This window comes from Lampetra planeri, chromosome 37 (assembly GCF_965212315.1).
Source record: "Lampetra planeri chromosome 37, kcLamPlan1.2.h2, whole genome shotgun sequence".
In the NCBI taxonomy this organism is placed as follows: domain Eukaryota; kingdom Metazoa; phylum Chordata; class Hyperoartia; order Petromyzontiformes; family Petromyzontidae; genus Lampetra; species Lampetra planeri.
The window spans coordinates 1,901,537-1,925,708 of NC_136143.1; the positions used below are offsets into that span (position 1 = coordinate 1,901,537).

General features: G+C 50.1%; 1 protein-coding gene across 3 annotated transcripts; it reads left to right on the top strand.

Annotated features, from left to right (window-relative positions):
- The first annotated feature begins 3,826 nt into the window (after window positions 1-3,826).
- Window positions 3,827-20,920, top strand: LOC144730874 (dual specificity protein kinase shkA-like). 3 transcript variants are annotated; one of them, XM_078611672.1, is made up of 10 exons: window positions 3,827-6,692; window positions 7,759-7,847; window positions 12,895-12,934; window positions 13,277-13,364; window positions 15,619-15,707; window positions 15,979-16,078; window positions 16,225-16,337; window positions 16,936-16,988; window positions 17,793-17,958; window positions 19,622-20,920. In XM_078611672.1, exons 3-10 carry the CDS (start codon window positions 12,896-12,898, stop codon window positions 19,853-19,855), a joined length of 882 nt encoding a protein of 293 aa, XP_078467798.1. In that variant the 5' UTR covers window positions 3,827-6,692; window positions 7,759-7,847; window position 12,895; the 3' UTR covers window positions 19,856-20,920. The 3 variants fall into 3 exon arrangements, with proteins under 3 accessions (XP_078467798.1, XP_078467799.1, XP_078467797.1); XM_078611673.1 differs by lacking the exon at window positions 7,759-7,847 and having other exon boundaries at window positions 3,827-6,704; XM_078611671.1 differs by lacking the exon at window positions 7,759-7,847.
- Window positions 20,921-24,172: the final 3,252 nt, after the last annotated feature.

The following is a 24,172-nucleotide window of genomic DNA, read 5'->3' on the forward strand; positions in this document are numbered from 1 at the left end:
CTGATGAGGATGCTGCCACTGTGGTGGTGTAACGCTGAGCAGCGTCACTGGACTCGCAATCCACAGGTCGCCGGCTCGACTCCACCTCCCGGCGCAGCAGTTGAGAGACTCCGCTGTCCACGCAGCAGCAGCAGAATCCATGGGGAGGTCACCACAGCAGGGCGCGTGTGGTGGGGTCACATGTGGGTGCTTCTGCCTCTTCCAAGATGCCTGGCCAGCATGGAATAGTAGGCCAAATACCCCCCCCCCCCCAGAGGTGACTCTAGACTCGAGAGAGCTTCCACTAGGTGAGGCACTTCCACAAGCAGTGATGCGAGCGAGCAATTGCACGGCTGCGCCTTTGCCTGTTTTACCTAGCAACGTTTTGATGTTATTCACCGTGCGGGTTTTACATTTATATTTTTGGGACTTTTGTGCCGTGCTATTTTACCTTAAACTGTATTCGTAGTTTATATTCGTAGTTTACATCTGTTGGGACTTTGTAATTGGTGCAAAAGGAGATGGTGGGAGTGTGATTGTGGTTGGTGTGTTTACACAAAGCGTAAATAACAAGCGGATCTAAAGTTGGTGTATAGATTGAGCAGTGGTGCAGACCACCAAAGACACAGACTGTTGGGGCAAGTGCTGTGATCGACCACCTATGAAGGCCGGCACGGCACACGAGGCTTGTGCAGTCGGTACCACGCCCGGCCCCCCTTTGCCTCCCGAGTTGCGGTGTCTACACAGCGCACCAGGTACTAATTTGACAAAGTCGACCTAGGGGAGGCCTAGGACCGGGCTCGGATATCCGTCGCTGATGCTGGTGGTGAGCCGGAATCGGGTCGCCGAGTTCCTATCGCAGTGCGCTAACCGCTGTGCTACCGCTCCCCGCACACGCGCCTGTTGGCAACACGTGTGCACGCGTGTGTTCATTGCAGTGCACGCGTGTGTTTCATGCAGGGCACGCGTGTGTGTTCATGCAGTTCACGCGTGTGTTTCATGCAGGGCACGCGTGTGTTTCATGCAGGGCACGCGTGTCTTCCATGCAGGGCACGCGTGTGTTCCATGCAGGGCACGCGTGTCTTCCATGCAGGGCACGCGTGTGTTTCATGCAGGGCACGCGTGTCTTCCATGCAGGGCACGCGTGTCTTCCATGCAGGGCACGCGTGTCTTCCATGCAGGGCACGCGTGTGTTTCATGCAGGGCACGCGTGTGTGTTCATGCAGTGCATGCGTGTGTGTTCATGCATGGCACGCGTGTGTTCATGCATGGCACGCGTGTGTTCATGCAGTGCACACGTGTGTGTTCATGCAGTGCACACGTGTGTGTTCATGCAGTGCACACGTGTGTGTTCATGCAGTGCACGCGTGTGTGTCCATGCAGTGCACACGTGTGTGTTCATGCAGGGCACACGTGTGTGTTCATGCAGTGCACGCGTGTGTGTTCATGCAGTGCACGCGTGTGTGTTCATGCAGTGCACGTGTGTGTGTTCATGCAGGGCACGTGTGTGTGTTCATGCAGTGCACGTGTGTGTGTTCATGCAGGGCACGTGTGTGTGTTCATGCAGTGCACACGTGTGTGTTCATGCAGGGCACGTGTGTGTGTTCATTGAGTGCACACGTGTGTGTTCATGCAGTGCACACGTGTGTGTTCATGCAGGGCACGTGTGTGTGTTCATGCAGTGCACACGTGTGTGTTCATGCAGTGCACGTGTGTGTGTTCATGCAGGGCACGTGTGTGTGTTCATGCAGTGCACGCTATTGCTGGTGTTGTACTGCTGCCATGCACAAGATCGCACGGGTGTTTTTTTTTATTCGCGAGGGACAATCCTGTGCGAGTGTGCTTTTCAAAATATAAAGTTTATACACTATATATTCTAGAGTAAGTTATGCTGATGAGAATTATGGCACTGCTGGTGTGACGTTTAGAAGCGTCACTGGACTCGCAATCCACAGCCCAACGGTTCGACTCCACCTCCAGGCGCAGCAGCAGAATCCATGGGGGCGTCACCACATCAGAATCCATGGGGTCACCACAGCAGAATCCATGGGGTCACCGCAGCAGAATCCATGGGGTCACCGCAGCAGAATCCATGGGGTCACCGCAGCAGAATCCATGGGGGGGTCACCACATCAGAATCCATGGGGTCACCACAGCAGAATCCATGGGGTCACCACATCAGAATCCATGGGGTCACCACATCAGAATCCATGGGGTCACCACATCAGAATCCATGGGGTCACCACAGCAGAATCCATGGGGGGGTCACCGCAGCAGAATCCATGGGGGGGTCACCACAGCAGGGCGCGTGTGGTGGGGTCACGTGTGGGTGCTTCCGTCTCTTCCAAGATGTCTGGCCAGCATGGAAGAGTAGGCCAAATACTCCTCAGAGGTGACTCTAGACTCGAGAGAGCTACTGCTTAGGTGAGGCGCTTCCTCCAGCAGTGACGCGAGCGAGCAATTTCAGTGCTGCGCCTTTACCTGTTTTACCTGGCAACGTTTTGATGGTATACACCGTGCGGGTTTTACACTTATGCTTTTGAGACTTGTGCCATGCTATTTTACCTTAAAATGTATTCGTAGTTTATATTCGTAGTTTACTTCTGTTGGGGATTGTAATTGGTGCAAAAGGAGATGGTGGGAGTGTGATTGTGTGTTGGTGTGTTTACACAAAGCGTGCGTCTTCAGGTGGTGGGAAGGGATGAATGGAAACCTTGGTTCATAAACAAAACCGATGTTATGACAATGAAGGTGCTGTGATTTGACGAACATTAAACCTGGGATCTTTGGAGATGTCACTGCTGCTGTTTCATTGATGGTTAATCGAAAGCTTTCTATAAGTCCACAGCTGCATTAAGGCCTCCACTCACCGTGTCGTTCCTAGAGCTTGTATGACCATGGTAAAGGAGGGAGAGGGACCGTTTCGGGGATCTCACCTCGCCACTTCGTTGGCTGAGGGAGGGAATTGAACTCGGGTGACCCAGGTTCATGCTTTGCGCTAACCACTGCACCACCACTCCAACCCACAAATGTTTAAAAGAATAAAGGAATATCAAGTTGGTGCAGACCACCACATACAAAGAACCCTCGTTTGGCCACTAGAGAGACAAAGCCGGCCGGGCGTGGTGCTGGCCACCCACCCCCTCGTGTTCCGTGCCGGCCTTCATAGGTGCTCGCTAACGGCACTTGTCCCAACAGTCTGTTAAGGGGCCGTCCATAAATGACGTCACGTGATTTTGGATGAATTTTGACCCCCCCCCCCCCCTTCGTCACGCGGCGTCACAAAACGTCAGACCCCCCCTCAAATATGACGTCACAAAGCTTCCCCCCCCCCAAAAAATATATAAAACATGCTTCAAATCGCCTTAAACTATTGTCATTGTAGTTCGTATTTAATGTGGCGCTGCAATCTGATGTAGGGGAAAACATTTATTAAAAAGTCTATTTAAACACATTCCTGCGGAGGGAGCTGGTAGGAACGTTGGGTTGCTCGGTCAATGGCCAGGGTCAACGGCGGCGTGGTGTATTCCGCAAATATGCCCGACTGTGAGGGCGGAAGCCGGCGTGAGTAGGTTAAACGTTGAGTATAGCCCCACCCTCCCCACCCAGCCCCTCCCCACCCTCCCCTCCCCACCCAGCCCTCCCCACCCTCCCCTCCCCACCCAGCCCCTCCCTGCACGACGGACGGACGGACAGAATAATCCCCTGTGGGCTGGTGGAACCAGGAGAGGTTCCTACCAGTATTAAGTAGAACGTGTTGTCTATTTATTTAAAGTTGCGCATTTTGATGTGACGTCACGTTTCTCCCCCCCCCCCCCCATCATCACACATCGTCACAAATGTCTGACCACCCCCCCCCCAGGTGCGTGACGTCATTTATGGACGGCCCCCAAGGCTAAACGGGGGGGGGGGGGGTCTCTGTGGAGCTGTCGGGCAGCGGTTAGCACGCTGCGCTACAAAACCAGCGACCCAAGTTCGATTCCTGCCCACGGTCACCAACAGCAGTGACGATTACGCAGAAATACAGACTAGTCTGGGCCTCGCCTAGGTCGACTCGGCCTATCCAGGCGATATGTACAGTGAGGGAAAAAAGTATTTGATCCCCTGCTGATTTTGTACGTTTGCCCACTGACAAATAAATGATCAGTCTATCATTTTAATGGTTTATTTGAACAGTGAGAGACAGAATAATAAAAACTAAATCCAGAAAAACGCATGTCAAAAATGTTATAAATTGATTAGCATTTTAATGAGGGAAATAAGTATTTGACCCACTCTCAATCAGAAAGATATCTGGCTCCCAGGTGTCTTTTATACATGGAACAAGCTGAGATTAGGAGCACTCCCTTTAAGAGTGTGCTCCTAATCTCAGCTCGTGACCTGTATAAAAGACACCTGTTCACAGAAGCAATCAATCAGATTCCAAACTCTCCACCATGGCCAAGACCAAAGAGCTCTCCAAGGATGTCAGGGACAAGATTGTAGACCTACACAAGGCTGGAATGGGCTACAAGACCATCGCCAAGCAGCTTGGTGAGAAGGTGAAAACGGTGCGATTATTCGCAAATAGAAGAAACACAAAAGAACTGTCAATCTCCCTCGGCCTGGGCCTCCATGCAAGATATCACCTCGTGGAGTTGCAATGAATCAGCCCAGAACTACACGGGATGATCTTGTCAATTATCTTAAGGCAGCTGGGACCATAGTCACCAAGAAAACAGTTGGTAACACACTACTCCGTGAAGGACTGAAATTCTGCAGCGCCCGCAGGTCCCCCTGCTCAAGAAAGCACATATACATGCCCGTCTGAAGTTTGCCATTGAACATCTGAATGATTCAGAGGACAACTGGGTGAAAGTGTTGTGGTCAGATGAGACCAAAATGGAGCTCTTTGGCATCAACTCAACTCGCCGTGTTTGGAGGAGGAGGAATGCTGCCTATGACCCTAAGAACACCATCCCCACCGTCAGACACGGAGGTGGAAACATTATGCTTTGGGGGTGTTTTTCTGCTAAGGGGACAGGACAACTTCACCGCATCAAAGGGACAATGGACGGGGCCATGTACCGTCAAATCTTGGGTGAGAACCTCCTTCCCTCAGCCAGGGCATTGAAAATGGGTCGTGGATGGGTATTCCAGCATGACAATGACCCAAAACACACGGCCAAGGCAACAAAGGAGTAGCTCAAGAAGAAGCACATTAAGGTGCTGGAGTGGCCTAGCCAGTCTCCAGACCTTAATCCCATAGAGAATCTGTGGAGGGAGCTGCAGGTTCGAGTTGCCAAACGTCAGCCTCGAAACCTTAATGACTTGGAGAAGATCTGCAAAGAGGAGTGGGACAAAATCCCTCCTGAGATGTGTGCAAACCTGGTGGCCAACTACAAGAAACGTCTGACCTCTGTGATTGCCAACAAGGGTTTTGCCACCAAGTACTAAGTCATGTTTTGCAGAGGGGTCAAATACTTATTTCCCTCATTAAAATGCAAATCAATTTATAACATTTTTGACATGCGTTTTTCTGGATTATGTTGTTATTCTGTCTCTTACTGTTCAAATAAACCTACCATTAAAATGATAGACTGATCATTTCTTTGTCAGTGGGCAAACGTACAAAATCAGCAGGGGATCAAATACTTTTTTCCCTCACTGTATATTCCACTAAAGTCGTGGCAACATGCAGGAGGATTAGGCTCGTTTATTGTGGGGCAAATCCAACGGGATGTCAAGTAAAGTGACGTTCCCATCCAGCCACGGGAGACCGCTACACTCGCCACCAAGTAAAAATACCGTCATCGATCATTGAATAGAATCCCATCAGTCCGCATTATCAGCAGGCTTTGGGATTACATTGAGAGGGACAGAGATCACACGCAGGCGAGAGGCTTTCATTCACAACCTGTGATGATGGAATGTCAGTGTGGGGCTGGGGGTCAAATCATGATAACGGAGTGGTGGATAACGGAGTGGTGGATAATGGAGTGGTGGATAACGGAGTGGTGGATAAAGGAGTGGTGGATAACGGAGTGGTGGATAAAGGAGTGGTGGATAACGGAGTGGTGGATAACGGAGTGGTGGAGCGTGAACTTCCTCAAGCGTGTCGCCAGCGAAGGCGGCTCCAGGCAAGTCAACGATTCGCGAGACTAATTAACATAGCGCTGGCAACATTAACATAATATATTCGCGAGTATCGGGGCAAGTTTTGCCCTCATTAGCATAATGCGAGCGTGGGCATAATATATATCATTAACATAATGTATGCGGAACGTCATAACCATACGTATCATTAACATAATATATGCGTGCGTTGATAGTTTTAGGCATCATTAACATAATTTATGCATTTCCCGCGTGGATATCGGTTCTTCCGCGGGTCCCGTCACTTCCAGAAAGAGCGACGCTTGGAAGAATCTCTCGGCCCTCTGCATCGCTTATTAATGTTTCAGTCGGTACACAGATATATATCTTTACATACGCAGTGTGTCTGTATCGTCCAATTTCCTTAGAGCGACCGGCTATCGACCGCTGCTTGGCACTCGCGCTAACGGTCTGCTGAAGAAGGCTCCACGCCGAGTCGACGGGGACCGCTTGTTGTGACAGTCGGAGGGGGCGAGGGGGTTACCGCCACTCAGCGGTCAGCAGCGTCGGTCATCAGGGTCGCGAGTGTCCCTCTCAGTGGGGAGGTCGGTGACCTGCGGGTGACCGGACGGACACACGTGAGTGTACAGGTGATACACGTGTGTGTGTGTGTGTCAGTGTGTACAGACACGTGTGTGTGTGAGTGTACAGGTGATACACGTGTGTGTGTGTCAGTGTGTGTTGGCACAGGGGAGCGGTAGTGTAGCACAGGGGAGCGGTAGTGTAGTGGTTAGCGCGCTGCACTATGAACCTGGCGACCCCAGTGACGATTATTTGAACCGGTCCTGGGCCTCCCCAAGGTCGACTCAGCCTCAAATGAGTACCTGGTGCGGTGTGTAAACATCGCCGCTAGGGAGACAAAGGCGGTCGGGCGTGGTGCTGGCCACCCACCCCCTCGTGTACCGTTCCGGCCTTCATAGGTGCTCGCTAACAGCACTTGCCCCTACAGTCTGTTAAGGCTATACGGGGGATCTTTATCTTTTTGTTGGCACAGTAGGGGGCACAGGTGGCGCATCAGCCACTCATCTCGGTCATCTCAGTCAGTCGACCCGTGGCACCTGCTGGGTCTGCCCCGTGACCTCCTGCCACGTGGCCTCAAGGTGCACCTAGCCTGGCACAAGCGTCGTGGTGACATCACCGCCACTTAGTGGCGAATTGCGCTTGTTGTTGTGTTTACACCCACTGCATGTGTAGCGGTTAGCGCGCTCGCTAACAGCACTTGCCCCTACAGTCTGTTAAGGCTATACGGGGGATCTTTGTCTTTGTACAGGTGAGACACGTGTGTGTGGGCAGGTGAGTGACAAAGACAAAGGTCCCCCGTATAGCCTTAAACTATTGGCGGGAAAGTGAAGGCCGGCACGGCACACGAGGAGGTGGGTGACCAGCACCTGCCCGGCCGCCTTTGTCTCCCTAGTGGGGATGTTTACAACACACCGCATTCTGTACCCATTTGAGGCCGAGTCGACCTAGGGGAGGCCTACGACCGGTCCAGACAATCGTCGCCGGTGTTGGCCGCAGCGCACGAACCGCGACTACAACCACACAGAGCAGAGTGGCTACACGGCTTGTTGTTGATGTCACTAACGCGTCTAAACGTATCAACTGATGGGACCCCCCCCACTCCATCTCTCTTCTTATTCTTAGACACCGGCAGGCCCGGGCTCGATTCGGGAAGTCCCCTCGGCTCACGCAAATTCCCGCGACCCAACACTCGCTCGGTTCCACCGCTCTCGGTAGGCAAAGGAGGCAACCCACACGGTGGCAGAACGTGTTTAACAGTACCGCTTTCTTTTATTTTCATTATCAGCTAACACCATGGGTGGAAAAAAAAAAATATTTTTCCAGCGGCAGGCATCGGGTTTTTTCTTTAATACAATTAAACCCGATTTCGGGGAATTAAAACCTGGTTTAATGAATACGAAACTCTGATCCAAGGCTTAGGCTGCTTCCTCGTCGGTGCTGCTATCGTACTCGGGGCCGTCGGGCACGGGGTAGTCGTAGAATGCGGCGGGCACGTTGGTCTTGATGAACACGAGCTTCTCCTCCACAATCGTGGGCATCGCCAGTGAGTTCCTTCGCTTGGAATGGATGAAGCCCATCGTTGAGAAGTGCGGTTCTGCAATTAGAACCAATTAAACCGGATTTTCTCCCAATCTCAGATGATCGGGTTTAATATAAAAGACAATTAAACCCGATTGTAAAAAACCCGACTGTGCCACCCTTGGCTAACACCGGCCACAACCCCGAGTCGATGTGCACCATTGTTCTCTTTTAGCCCCGCCCCTTCCCTACCGTTCCATTCATTGGCTACCACATTCAGATAAGCCCCTCCCCCCCGTCCCCCCTTGTATTTAAGATCTTGTCTCTTGGAATTGTTCCTCACTTGATACAGTAAATCTAGCTGTGACGGTCCCACCCGATGACGGAGACTTGTGTTGCCTCCGAAACGTCGTGATTTATTATTTTATTTCTATTATTATTTCTATTAGTAGTATTATTTATTTATTATTATTATTTCCCCCCTACGTGACTTTACCGAAAAAAGAGTGTGAACAAACAACTCTAGCAACAACTCTAGCAACAACTCTAGCAACAACTCTAGCAACAACTCTAACAACAACTCTAACAACAACTCTAGCAACAACTCTAGCAACAACTCTAGCAACAACTCTAACAACAACTCTAACAACAACTCTAACAACAACTCTAGCAACAACTCTAGCAACAACTCTAGCAACAACTCTAGCAACAACTCTAACAACAACTCTAACAACAACTCTAACAACAACTCTAGCAACAACTCTAGCAACAACTCTAACAACAACTCTAACAACAACTCTAACAACAACTCTAGCAACAACTCTAACAACAACTCTAGCAACAACTCTAACAACAACTCTAACAACAACTCTAGCAACAACTCTAGCAACAACTCTAACAACAACTCTAACAACAACTCTAGCAACAACTCTAGCAACAACTCTAACAACAACTCTAACAACAACTCTAACAACAACTCTAGCAACAACTCTAGCAACAACTCTAACAACAACTCTAACAACAACTCTAACAACAACTCTAACAACAACTCTAGCAACAACTCTAACAACAACTCTAACAACAACTCTAGCAACAACTCTAGCAACAACTCTAGCAACAACTCTAGCAACAACTCTAACAACAACTCTAACAACAACTCTAACAACAACTCTAACAACAACTCTAGCAACAACTCTAACAACAACTCTAACAACAACTCTAACAACAACTCTAGCAACAACTCTAGCAACAACTCTAGCAACAACTCTAACAACAACTCTAACAACAACTCTAACAACAACTCTAACAACAACTCTAGCAACAACTCTAACAACAACTCTAACAACAACTCTAACAACAACTCTAGCAACAACTCTAACAACAACTCTAGCAACAACTCTAACAACAACTCTAACAACAACTCTAGCAACAACTCTAACAACAACTCTAGCAACAACTCTAACAACAACTCTAGCAACAACTCTAACAACAACTCTAGCAACAACTCTAGCAACAACTCTAACAACAACTCTAACAACAACTCTAACAACAACTCTAGCAACAACTCTAGCAACAACTCTAACAACAACTCTAACAACAACTCTAGCAACAACTCTAACAACAACTCTAACAACAACTCTAGCAACAACTCTAACAACAACTCTAACAACAACTCTAACAACAACTCTAACAACAACTCTAACAACAACTCTAGCAACAACTCTAGCAACAACTCTAGCAACAACTCTAGCAACAACTCTAACAACAACTCTAGCAACAACTCTAACAACAAACTCTAACAACAACTCTAACAACAACTCTAGCAACAACTCTAGCAACAACTCTAGCAACAACTCTAGCAACAACTCTAGCAACAACTCTAGCAACAACTCTAACAACAACTCTAACAACAACTCTAACAACAACTCTAACAACAACTCTAGCAACAACTCTAGCAACAACTCTAACAACAACTCTAACAACAACTCTAGCAACAACTCTAGCAACAACTCTAACAACAACTCTAGCAACAACTCTAGCAACAACTCTAGCAACAACTCTAGCAACAACTCTAGCAACAACTCTAACAACAACTCTAGCAACAACTCTAACAACAACTCTAGCAACAACTCTAGCAACAACTCTAGCAACAACTCTAGCAACAACTCTAACAACAACTCTAGCAACAACTCTAGCAACAACTCTAGCAACAACTCTAGCAACAACTCTAGCAACAACTCTAACAACAACTCTAACAACAACTCTAGCAACAACTCTAGCAACAACTCTAACAACAACTCTAACAACAACTCTAGCAACAACTCTAGCAACAACTCTAACAACAACTCTAACAACAACTCTAACAACAACTCTAACAACAACTCTAGCAACAACTCTAGCAACAACTCTAACAACAACTCTAGCAACAACTCTAGCAACAACTCTAGCAACAACTCTAGCAACAACTCTAGCAACAACTCTAACAACAACTCTAACAACAACTCTAGCAACAACTCTAGCAACAACTCTAACAACAACTCTAACAACAACTCTAGCAACAACTCTAGCAACAACTCTAACAACAACTCTAACAACAACTCTAACAACAACTCTAACAACAACTCTAGCAACAACTCTAGCAACAACTCTAACAACAACTCTAACAACAACTCTAGCAACAACTCTAGCAACAACTCTAACAACAACTCTAGCAACAACTCTAACAACAACTCTAACAACAACTCTAACAACAACTCTAGCAACAACTCTAGCAACAACTCTAACAACAACTCTAGCAACAACAGCAGCAACTCAAGTACAGCTCGCCACACGCGGCGCTGGGCTGATACATCACGAGGGCTCTCTTACCCGGAGCCCTGAGGGGTGGTGAACAACGTGAAGTGGTTTATAAATGTGTGAATTTGTGCCATACGTGGGGGAATACTCACGTATGAAGCTGCCGATATTAAATAACTGCAGTGACGTTTTAATCCATATGGTAGCCTAGAACGATATAACATCCATCTCATCATTAGACCTCCTTTGCCAGTACCAAAAATAGGGTTTTTCCCCTTCTTTCTGGCAACATAAAAAAGGTTTCAGTTTTGTTGCCAGAAAAAAGGGGAAAATCCCTATTATTATATAACATCCATTTGTAAACTCACTGATGGTGAACAATGTGGTCTCCAAAACTAAGCAGGGAGCACCAACAAATTCCGTCACGCGTGCAGAACGTCCATTGAATGTTCGTTTTATTTGCTTGCAGTTACTAGCTAGTTAGAATATGCCTCACAGTGCTTGAGGATAATGAACATAATGTAATTAACAATGTACAGAGTTGCTTAGAGTAGTGATTCTCAACACTGGAGGGTACACGGACCCCTGGGGTGGACGTGGCAATGTGAGGTGATTTATAAATGTGTGAAATTTTACCATAGTCACGTATGAATCTGCCAATATGAAATAACTCACCACAACATTTACCGTATTTTCCCGCATATAACCTGCGGGGTAGACCACTTTACAAACAAAACAAGACCCTGCGGGGTATATGGAGGTGCGGGCTATCTGAAATTTGTTTTACACAAAACGCTATTTTTGCGGGGTATATGCATCTGCGGGTTATATGCATGTGGGCTATATGCGGGAAAATAGGTAAATATATTTAGTATCCTAGAACGATATAAAATAGCTTCCCAAACTGATCGCAAACAATCTGGTTACCAAGAGTATCCAGCGAGAGCGAACAAATTCCGTCGCGCGTGCAAAGCGTCCGTTGAAATTTAGTTTTATTCGCTTGCAAGTTACTTAGCTAGTTTGGATACACCTATTTTGACGTCACCTGTCGTGATTATGAAACCACAACGGACCAGGTATCTAGCACTTGAGCGGGGGTCTCATCAATGAAACGGCGACGTTTGTCCATGAAGCTAGGCTGTGATTCACAATTTATTTGTGGGTCAGATGGCGTGAGTAAGTCAAGACGGCCGCCCACCACGCCGCGAGGTTTACTCGTTTGACCACAGGTGATTTGCCACGGCCGATGTTTGGGTGATCGTGCCGGCCAGGTATGAGAGTCAACGCGATGTCGTGAGGCCTGTTTAGCCAGGAAAGCCTCACTGAGCCTCGGAAGGGCCGACCAGGTTTGGGCTTCATTCAAGAAGTATCCCTCTGGGACCTACAGCATAACGACCAGTCTGTGGAAACACAGCAGGGTCCTATAATTTATGGAGATATTTTCCACGCTTTCGGCAATAAAGTGTCGGAGCTCGGGCTGTTTCTGTCCTTTGCCTTCAGACTTGGGACGCTCTCTGCCTGTAGAACTCGCACCTGGCTCCCGGAGCCGCATGCTGATCGTTAAGGACTGTTGCTTCTAAAAAAATAGCTCTTCTGTTATTTTGGTTGCAGACGCCTGATCTAGGATATATTAGACAAACTGTAGATGCGCGTGTATTTTTGTATTTATTTTACTGTACCGTGCACCTGAAGCCCTTTGCTGCGCCTTATAAAACGTCAATAAATAAATGAATGGACTGAGGATCGAATGCAACTTTCAAACTCCCTCTCCGTGACCAATCGCACGCGGACACCTGCCGGAGCGTTGTCCCTGCGTAGCGTGAGCAGGAAGCGGCGTGTCGACTGGGCAGAGAGCCACGAACGCCCGGTGGGTAACCGAGTGCCCACGGCAGGCCCGTCAACGTGGGCAGGATAAACTCGCGGTCCCGTTTGTGTCTTCCTCAGGATGGCTTCCAGCAAAGAGGAAGAGAAATTGACAACGTCCGTGAGTGGACACCAAATGCACCCCCCCCTCCCCGTTTCTCACTTCACCATTTTCAATCCACTGCTGGATGAGGCCCAGCCCGTGGGTTATTTCACCGCGCTGCTGAGTGGATGTGGGTCGGTACAAGAGCCGTGTTTACATGCACCAATGTGACATTCAAACAGAGCGCCCCGTATACATTCAGCGGGCCTATGACCGACTCAGCGTGGGGCCTGGATAGTGCTTGGGCGGGCGACCGCGACCGTGCGCAGGTCGCCATGTCGTGGTGGAGGGCCCTCATCCGGCAGTGGATCCACGGCAAGCGCCGTACATGTTTAATATTCACCACGCCACTGTTTGCAGGTGTCGCCCGAGCACGACCCAGACAACGAAAGCTTTCCCTTCCAGAGCGACTTCCCTCCAAACCCGCAGCAACGCGGCACCGTGCTGGGTGAGCATTGCAAAGACAAAGACCCTCCCTATAGTCTCAACAGACTGTTGGGGCAAGTGCTGTTAGTGTGTAGCACCTATGAAGGCCGGCACGGCACACGAGAGGGTGGGTGGCCAACACCACGCCCGGCCGCCTTTGTCTCCTCAGTGGCAATGTTTACACATCGCACCAGGTACTCATTTGAGGCTGAGTCGACTTAGGGGAGGCCCAGGACCGGTTCACATAATCGTCACTGGTGATTTCCGTGAACGGGAATTGAACCGGGTGGTCAGGTTCGTAGCGCAGCGTAGCGCTAACCGCTACACTACCGCTTTCACAGACACACCGCACCCTCTTGCCATAGCCCACACTCGCACCTCCACGTCACGCAAAGCCACTCTGCGTCACCACAAAGGTCGCCTGCTGCACAGGCCAATAAGGAGCTGGCATTTTATTTTTGATCTTACCAGGTAAAGGCCACTGAGCTGTTAGCTTCTTTTTCAGAAGCAGCCACAAATTATAGCTCAACAAAGTGGCTTATCATGTGTAAATTTACAGCATCAATCAAATACTCTGAACGAGTGATGTTGATTCTAAATATGGAGGAAAAACCTGGAGAAAAGTCCACGCAACCATGCAGAGAGAGACACAAACTCCAACTATACATATCCAACATGTGTCGGGGTCAGGATCGAACACACGACCTCCTGGATACCAGGCGAGGGAGTTAACATCTCGCCTCTGCTGGCTATTGCAGGTGAATGTGTTCAGGGAACAGACCCAATGTTTAACTCATGCGGGTTGTGAAATTACAGCACGCAAACAGCAGGAAGGCAAGACACCCATAATGCCTTGCGTGCAACGTCATGCTGCCACCACGTTGCATGCTCATTGACGGGGCTGGGAGAATTGTAAATGCTGTGTAGCGGTCACATGACATACATGCAAGGGATGATGGGAGTCATGCCTTCCTGCCATTTGTGAGCAGCAGCACACGTTTGCGTGCTCTTATTTGTAATTGTTTCCAGCCCGCACATAGTTTATTCTACAGGATGTTTCAAATAGATGGACCCAATTTCAAAGCAGTATATTTCACGACGGCAACATGTTACAATTACACAAAAAGTTACAAACAGTTTAATGAGTTATCAAGTTTTACTAACCATTTTATAAATGCTCTATGTGCCCTCCACCTGCTGTACGGACAACAACGAGACGATAGTTGAATTCGTTCCAAACGCCTCTCAAAGTGTCTTCTTCGTGGTCGCCCTGTGCTCTTCCCCTTACATCAACAGCCTGTTTCCTCAAATTGTCGGTACCAACGACGAATGCTCTTTGACATTGGCGGATCAATGCCAAAGCGCCGTTGAAACGCACTCTGCACCGCAATTACGGATTCAGTCTTGCTGAACTGCAGAACGCAAAACGCCTCTTGTGTGTTACGGGGTCACCGTCTTGCGAATGACTGAGGCTAGGGGCTGTTTGTGCGCTGGGAGAGGCATCTAGCGGTCATCATTTGAAACTCTATGCCCCGCCCTCTCTATGCCCCGCCCTTTCAAGTGGTAAGAGTTGCATTCATGGGCGGTTCGTGGTTCCAGAGATATAGCGATTTCAAATCGGGTCCATCTTTTTTAATCACCCGATATTATATAAAAAAAAAAGTTTTGCTGGCTGGCTGGCTTCCTGCGTCGCTGTCTGACTGGTGCACAACTGCGGGTGTGCGGTGGCGATGTCGCCGTGCACATTTGCGTGATGACGTCACCTGCATCCCAAAGCGTTGAACTGGGTTCGTGCATTGCGCTGACGTCTTGCCCCTCTCACCCTCCCACCCACCCTTCTTACCACTTCCACCATAGCCGTGTATCCCGCACAAACGTGGGGGATGTGCTATCATGCAAGCATATCATATGCTATATTCGACGAAAGTTTTGCTGGCTGGCTGGATGGAGGGAGGGGGGGGATGGACGGACGGTCACATCCGGAAGGAGGTGTGGGCTGCCCGTTATTATTTTTAACGATGCAATTATTTACAGCACTTTGTCAATCCGCTGCGGAATGAAAGCCTCTCCCCACGCCGCACAGTACGAGTTGGTGAAGGGAGGGGATGGAGGGCGCGGGACTTGTGTAAGGTATCACCAGCCACTGATGTTAGCCGTAACGGCGCCATCTTTTTGAAACACCCTGTATTGTATGATGGGTTTTCTCGTTGCTCTGAGAATGGGTTTCCGATCGAGCGTGCGGTTTACTGACCCTCAAATGTCCACGCTGGCTGCAGCATTCCTGTCGGGTGAGGAGTGCGACTTGTACAGCGAGCACAACGTCAGATTCTGGATGAACTCGGGAACCGCTCCCCACGACAGCCGGGTAACTCGCACAAGGCATCCGCAATCCGTCCGCCGCCCGCCTGCCCGCTCACTCACTCTCACCCACAAATCACTAACTTGCGTAAAGACCACGCGCGGCAATGTCGCCCCCACTGGCAGACTATACCCATCCGCGAGGCATCGCACCTTCGGGATGCAATTGGGCGATGATGATGATGATGCAAATACCAAATACAGCGCGATTGGGTGTTTGAAAGTTCGTAACCTGGCTAAGAGGATCTCTGTGTTTTTGTTCATGTTTCTTGTGCCAGACTTTCGGGAATATTTTGAAACACCTGGAGGAATTGTTTCCTGGTACCAGCCGTAAGACGTCCATCATGAAGTTCCTCGCACACGTGGTCCGCATCGAATGTGAGTGGCAGCACTAACCACTACACAGGGTGGAGCACTAACCACTACACTGTTAGAGTGGAGCGCTAACTGCTACACCGTGGTATAATCGCGCCACTCATTCTGCGTAACGCGTTTGTTTTCACGCCTTCCGCCGTGGCCCACAGACCACACGGAGAGCATCGTTCGTCTGTCGGGCTTCTGCGACGTGGTGCGCTGGTTCGGGCCCTTCAGGGAAATCGTCTACAATCAGAAGAAGACCTGCGTGTGCCTGTGCAACGTGAGTTCCGCTCGTGCAGCCACGCGGGGATGGGCCGCCGGGCGTGCAACCGAACGGACGGCCCGGTGGGAATTGCGAAATTAGCGACGGAAACATTCGTCAACCAAGCATGTTTATCTTAGTCACCGTGAGTGGATGATAGTTGTCGAGCGTGACGATGACTCCCGCTGCCCACTAATACCACCACCACGACCATCAACTATCACCATAATGATTACAGCCATCATCACCACCATCATCTACTCACCAGAGACCAGAGTGCGACTGTGACGAGGTGAAACTAACGAGTCTAAATGAAGACGGAGACTGAGGTAACTTAGTAACGTCATCGGAGACCTCGGTGCCCTGAGGAAGACTGATGATGGTAACTGGCTGTGGATGCATTGACAAAAATTTACCTGGTTCACTGGCTGGGAAGGAAATTGTGTGCCCCTCTCACCAACATTTAAACTCTCATCGCCGAGGCGAGGCTCAACATCCCCACACTGAGACAAGACTAAACCTCCCCACACAGAGACTGAGATTGATACTAACACAATCCTCGCCGATGAACAAAGTGATTCTGTGTTGTCCTCTTGATGTTGTCTTCCCGCACTAGCTGGAGTTGCTCATGACGGAGTCACAGGTGCTCGTGTCGAAGCAGAAAATGAGGTATGGGCAGTGGAAGGAGCACACAGATCGGAGGTCAGAGGTTAGCGATGCAGAAGCACTGGAGTTGGGCGGCTGAGAGCAAGTGACATGGCCGAGCGGCACCACGTTTTTCACCGTAGTTCATGCCCAGCGGCCGCCCTGGTTAATACCGTTCACCATAAATACTACGCGCTGTGCACTTCACAGTGCACGTTAAAGATTCCGCGACATTTTACGAAAACATAGGAGGCCGTGTGTGCCGGCGTCGTGGTCCACATTTGCCAAATTAGACAAATGACCTCGACAATTAAGTGGGAAAAGCCACGCGGCAACATCGCCCTCTGCCGTGAAACGAACGCAGACAAATACCGAAGCACGGCCTTCCATGTTGGCCTCGCGCTGTGCGAGCGGCGCAACTACGATGTGCTCATGGTCTGATTTAATTTTGAGTGCCATTAGCCGGCACTTATTTCATCAATTTGAGGGTCGCACGATGTATTGTTTATGAAGCACAGGTCGCATGTCTGACCACCACGTATCCGCCCCCACCCAGTGCAGTACTTGTACACGCTGGAACTGGCATCGTCCGTTGATGTTCACATACTTGACCTCTTCACAAATTTGACTCGGCCTTTCCTGGTAATTATAATAAAAATATAGTTTAGTTTATTCCAATATTCCCTCTCGAGGGGCTCTCTAGTGCTCGCTCTGGAGTGGATGGTGGATGTCCCTCTGCCACACCTTCCGCCAGCGGTGGCACGAGCGAGCAATTGCAGGGGCTGCGCCTTCACCTTTACGCCTTTGCCCCCCCCCTTTTCCTCTTAGCTGGTTCGCGGGTCACATGAGCAGCGCGGCGGCGGAGGAGAAGCTGCGGGGGCAACCGAGCGGCACCTACCTGGTGCGCTTCTCCGAGTCGGAGCGCAAAACGGGCAGCTTCGCACTGTCCATCAATGTCGCTGACGGTGGTGGCACGGAGCACGTGACCATCCAGGTGAGCCGACTCCACCGCCCCACCTCCACCTCCTCTTCCGCCACGGTGACCGGGGTCCCTCCTGCCGCGGACCGTTTCCCACCCCCGGCTTGTGGCAGAGGCTCCCGGTTCGAGCCCCGCGACCGCCCTGGTTAACGCTGCCCCGGGCTATTAATGGTTAATGCTGCGCGCTGTCTGCTTCACAGTGGATGCCACGGTGGCGAGATGTTAACTACCTCACCTGGTAAACAGGAAGTCGTGGGTTCGATCCAAACCCTAATGCCCTCATGGTCGTGTGGATTTTTTTTCTGGGTTCTCTGGTTTTTCCCTCCACATTTAGAATCAATATTATTAGTTTTTATTATTTGCCTGCTATACATTTCCACGTGATGAGCCACTAATTTCAGCTATCATTTGTGGCCAGGTTGCTTCTGAAAAAGAGCTATATCGCTCAGTGGGCCTTACCTGATAAAATAAAAAATAGTTTAGTAAATAGTTTTTACATAGTTTGTAATAAAAATAGTATAAAGTCGGAGTAAATATCCCGAATGAGAGGAGGCCACGTGTACTGGCGTCGTGGTTGAAATTTGCTCAATTATGAAAATTGTCTGCAAAATAATTATAATGATACGAATAAATCATTAATTAGGCAAAACCCCACATCACCACAGAGCCCCCCGATTATCAGAGGAATGTATTTGTAGGCCGGTGCTGCCTGCAATTTGTGCCACACGGGGACCGCTGCCACGAGGGGTCCCCTTGGCGAGACCGCAGCAGGGCACTGGAAGTCTTGCGATGAGAGGTGACGTGAGGTGCTCGTGGGTTGCCGAGGCATCTTAGCCTCCTCACAAATGCAGTTCCTTATCCTTACCGTAAACATCGGCGTGGGAGTGGTGGTGCAGTGGTTAGCGAAATTTGCCATGGCTGATGATGAGATGACTGCTCCCAACTGTCAACTTTCTGTATTTTAGCCACCTGGTGTTCCACTCATTGTTGTGAGCATCGCTCCTCTGCGCTCCATTGTTGTTTGTATGTATATATGTATGTATGTTGAACTTCTTTCGCACCGTACGTAGCCAATCGTGCTAATCAAAGGATTGAGGACAACTGCCTCCCAACTGCCTCCTGCATAGAGGCCGATCTTGACACCGCTGGTACCAGACATCGGCAAATTCACTCACGTGTACATCCTTCTGTATCACATCAGCCCATCTCTTCTTTAGCCCATGCCGTGCCCTGTTAGCCCCTTCGATCTAGCCAAACAGAAGCTGCATGGGCATACACTGGCTGGTAATTCAGACGACATGACCCGGCCAACAGCGTCACCTGCCGGAGGAGCTCACCGATGATGGTACTGTGTCCAGACCTATCAAGGATCTGTGAGCTCCTCACAAATTCAGGTTAAACCCAGGATGCATCGTAGGCAGGCCAGCCTGAATGTTTCAAACCGACGCAGCGTCATCACCGGCATAGCGCGTCATCACCGGCATCCTTCCATCCTTCCTTCCACAATGTCAATCCGTCAAGCGGTCACCTGTTGAGAATGCGTCCGATCGTTTGCCCTTCCCTGGATTGTTTTGTCGAGACTTCTCTCCTCGGGAAACGCCTCTCTAGAACCTCCCCGCGTTACTCGTTGGTCTCCCCTCCCTCCCCTCCCCGCGCACGCCGTCTCGCTCGCTCGCAGGGCGACCCCAAGATGGTGAACTCTGAGGTGGCGGCGAAGAGAGACGATCCCAACCTGTGGCTGCAGTACTGCGCGGACAGCGACGGGCGCACGTACCCCAGCCTGCCCGTGCTGATGAACAAGCGGCTCATGGAAGACTCCTTCCACGATGACCACGAGGACACCGCCTGCGAGACAGCGTGCCCCGACCTGCCGCTCAACGCCATATTCAGGCCCTATCGGAACAATTCCTGAGTTTCCGACGATCAGAGATTGGGGGAGTTTACATCACGCGTGGGCACCTGCGTGTTTTTTAGAGAGTTTTCCATGTATCACTTGTAAACGTCTATCATCAAGTGAGGCTATCCTGGTCTCCCGAGTTCTCGCCTAATCAAACAAATCAAACCTGACTTGATTCTGCCACGCTCACTCTTCCTGAGGTGATCCTCACCGGCAATGTCTGCCTCACCCCACGCTACCGCTCCATGACTTGCACTCATTGATCTCTGGCTGTGCCCTCACCAGCTTCATTGGATCCTCACCCAGTCTCACCTTTTCTGGCGTTACCTGCATTCTTTTCCTGGCATCCCTCAGAACTGGAAAACATCAGGCCTACCCTGCCCCCTTCCCCCATGCCCTCTTTGCTAATCTTATCCACCAATTGGACTTTTGATTACAGGCAGTCCTCAACTCACGAACATCTGCACTTACGAACCAGCTTCCATGAGATATGTATTTTTTTAACATCGCCTTGCGAACGTAAATTTACACTTACGAACTGAACCGCGGAACTATTTTGTTTTCAGCGGAGCAATCTTCCTCGAGATTTAATGAGTCGCAACCTCCCGCTGCCTGTGCGTGCGCGCATGTGTGTGTGCGCGCGTTTGTGCGTGCGCGCATGTCTGTGTGTGCATGCACGCGTGTGCGAGTGTGCATGCGCGCGTGTGCGAGTGTGCATACGCGCGTGTGTGCATGCGTGACCCGCTCACGACCAACACCAGTGACGATTATCCGAATGGGTCCTGGGCCTACTGTAGGTTGACTCAGCCTCAAATGAGTACCTGGTGTGTATACATCCTCACTGGGGAGTCAAAGGCGTCCGGGTGTGGTACTGGCCACCCACCCCCTCGTGTGCCATGGCAGCCTTCATAGACGCTCGCTAACAGCATTTGCCTGTCAAGGCAATAGCACTGTTGTGAATGTGTGTGCGCGCATGCCCTGAGTGTGTGTGTGTAATTGTGGGGACTCATTGCGCCCCTTCTGACAAACAAGCCATCGTTAGGACTCAAGGTAAATGAAAATAAAACAGATTTTTTTTTTCCTGTTTATGTTACTTTATTTTGTGTTTTATTTACTATACAGTATTACAGTATGAAATGCAAATTTACACTTTCTTAACGAGTTTAACAATGCTTCCTTTTTTTTTAGTTAAACCGTAACACATTTGATAACACTGACCGTATGTGCATTTAAATACGGTACGTTAGTCTGTTCCGACTTACGAAGCGTTCCCCGAAGTCGAGGACTGTCCGTACAGAAATTCCAGTCGGCTATTTTATTTTACACGCTTTTATTTAACTGTTGTCGTTGTTGTCGTATCCTCAAATCTTGTAACTCAATTTTAACCCACTTCCCAATGTGGTATCGACTGTAAACTTGGTATACTTATGTCATAATGATGACAATACTATATTCTATCATAAAAATGTTTAATTTTAAACCATCTTTTTTTTATATGTTATGTTTCGCCTTGGGTCTAATTGTTCACGCTCAACTGACATTGGCTGTAAATCACCACGGTCCCTTACACATTCCTGCGGAGGTAGCTGGTAGGAACGTTGGGTTGCTCAGTCAATGGCCAGGGTCAACGGCGGCGTGGTGTATTCCACAAATATGGCCGACTGTGAGGGCGGGCACAAGCCGGCTTGAGTAGGTTAAACGTTGAGTTTTATAAGGGCACCACGGGGTGACCAGCCCCTCCCCACCCAGCCCCACCCCTCCCACCCTTCACCCAGCCCCACCCTCCCCACCCAGCCCCTCCCCAAAACAAATAAAACATGCTTCAAATCACTTGAAACTATTGTCATTGTGCGTTTTTAATGTGGCGCTGCACTCTGATGTTGTAGGAGAAAACATTAAAAAGTATATTTAAGTAGAACGTGTTGTCTATATTTATTTAAAGTTGCACATTTTGGTGAACTTTGTGCAGCGGTAGCAGCAGCCACAGGAGCTGTCGATGTATTCTTAAACTGCATTCTAAGATTGAGTCCATACTAGAGGCAGACCGAAACTGAATTCTGAAAGTTAAATATTGACCTTCGACCGAAACAGAAAGGTATATAACTGAAGTTACCGAACACAAGATTTATGAAATATGTCATGATGCAATGCTACTTTAATAAAAAAAGAAATCTAGAACTAATCATTCAGAGCCTGTAGTAAGAGTCTTTAAATATAAAATCTTTAGGTGTTACTTAGTCATTATATCCAAACAAAGGAATGTTGTAGTTAAGAAACAACAGTTTTTCCGCCTTCTCGCCCAGCAGGTTGCTCCTGCGTCTTGCTTGCACCAGAATCGACTTTGGTGAAGTGATCCCACACCACGTGTTTCCACACTCTTCACGGTGATTAACCGCTCCGTTTATTAACTTAAATTTTCTACTTCACTCAGATTCGTAATTTCGTTATCACTAATTCGCTACGGAACTATTAACTTAATATCAATATTGTCAGATTTCGAATCTCGGTATCAACACGTGTGTAGTCTGAAGCGAACGCGACACATCAGCCAAGGCGGGCAGGCGGCTGGGGACAGACAACAGAGGCACTTCGTTGCCATCCCGCAAAAGAGACTCCACCCACGGATGCAGATGCAGACTGCCGTCTGTTGACATTAGCAGACCATCGTTGCGGCTGTAATCTCGTTCCCAAGCTGCTGCTGATGTGTGTGTTTGCAGCCTATCGCATAGGATTGCCTAGCGCCGACTCACCGGCCGATAGGCAGAGAGATAGACGTAGCACTAGCGTTATACTGGTGTAATAAAGCTCTGAGACGACTTCTGGAATCCGTCTTTTATTCACTTTGGGCTACAGCTACTTCACGCTGCTGATAGGCATCGTGAAGGGACAGATAGACTGAGAGAGACGCACTGCCACGTGGCAACTCGGAGCCCCGCTGTCGCGTGGCCCCTTCCTCCGTTCCCGTTCTGACCACGTGTCGTTCCTCTCTACCCCTATTTAATACCCGGGTCACGTGGTACGCTTCAGCCAATCCTCGTTAGCCTGCATCGAATCTTCCAGGCTCCCTCGTCAGCTCCCGGGACCACGCCCCTGACTCATCTCCCCATTGGCTGAGGCCAAAGCCAGCAGAACCAATCTCCATAGCTGTCACCCTCCATCACGTCAGGGCCATGCCCCCAGGCTTCCCCCCATTGGCTGTAAACCAGGACCGGCAGAGCCAATCACCATGACAAGTTGTGATACGTCAGTGAGCCGGATATATTCTCATATTACACTGGTAGGAACCTCCTGGTTCCACCAGCCCACAGGGGATTATTGTGTCTGTCCATCGTGCATCCCAAATGGGAGGGGTGGGGCTGGGTGGAGAGGGGAGGGTGGGGAGGGGCAGGGTGGGGAGGGGCTGGGTGGGGAGGGTGAGGAGGGGCTGGGAGGGGAGGGTGGGGCTAGGTGGGGGGTGGGGCTGGGTGGGGAGGGGCTGGTCACCCCGTGGTGCCCTTATAAAACTCAACGTTTAACCTACTCACGCTGGCTTGTGCCCGCCCTCACAGTCGGGCATATTTGCGGAATACACCACGCCGCCGTTGACCCTGGCCATTGACCGAGCAACCCAACGTTCCTACCAGCTCCCTCCGCAGGGGGGAGCTGGTAGGGACGACCGAAAGTCAATATCAGTTTCGGCCGAAACCCAAATTAGACCGAAAGTAAAAAATTAACTTTCGGCCGAAACCGAAAGTATGCCGAAAGTGGCCATTTGCCAACATTCGGCGCCGAAACCAAAACCGAATTTCGGTCGGCCTCTAGTCCACACACACTGTCTCGGCCTCGCTGTGCGCTACGTTGCACCTCACATTCAATACACTTTCAGAGCCAGGGTGAACATCCGTGGCGATGGCCGGCCCGGGGTGGCCCCCACCTGGGGAGGTCCCTCGCGCGCGATCTTCGCGAGACTCGCTGCTCGGATCATTCCACTCGCTGCCATGCCTCCTGGCCGGGCCGCGGCCCAAAGGTACTGCCCCCGGCCTGATCTCGCTCTCTCCCTTGGTGCCCTCTCCTACCAGCGAGGACGGCCCTTCTCCTGATCGGGCACAGCCGGGCCAGCTTGGTGGCCGGGGGTCGACTCCCGGCGGCTCACCCCGAGGGGTAGCCCCACCGCTCGGACTCTCATCCACCTGGTTCTCGGCCCCAGACAGCTCGGCTGACTCCACGTCCGAGTCCCGGAGCGAAGCGTGGGGGGTGGGCTGGAGGAGCTGCTCCGAGTCACACTTGCCCCGAGCGCAGCCCCCCTGAAGGTTGCTCCCCCTCCAAGTGCACCGGCGTACGCCACACGCTCGT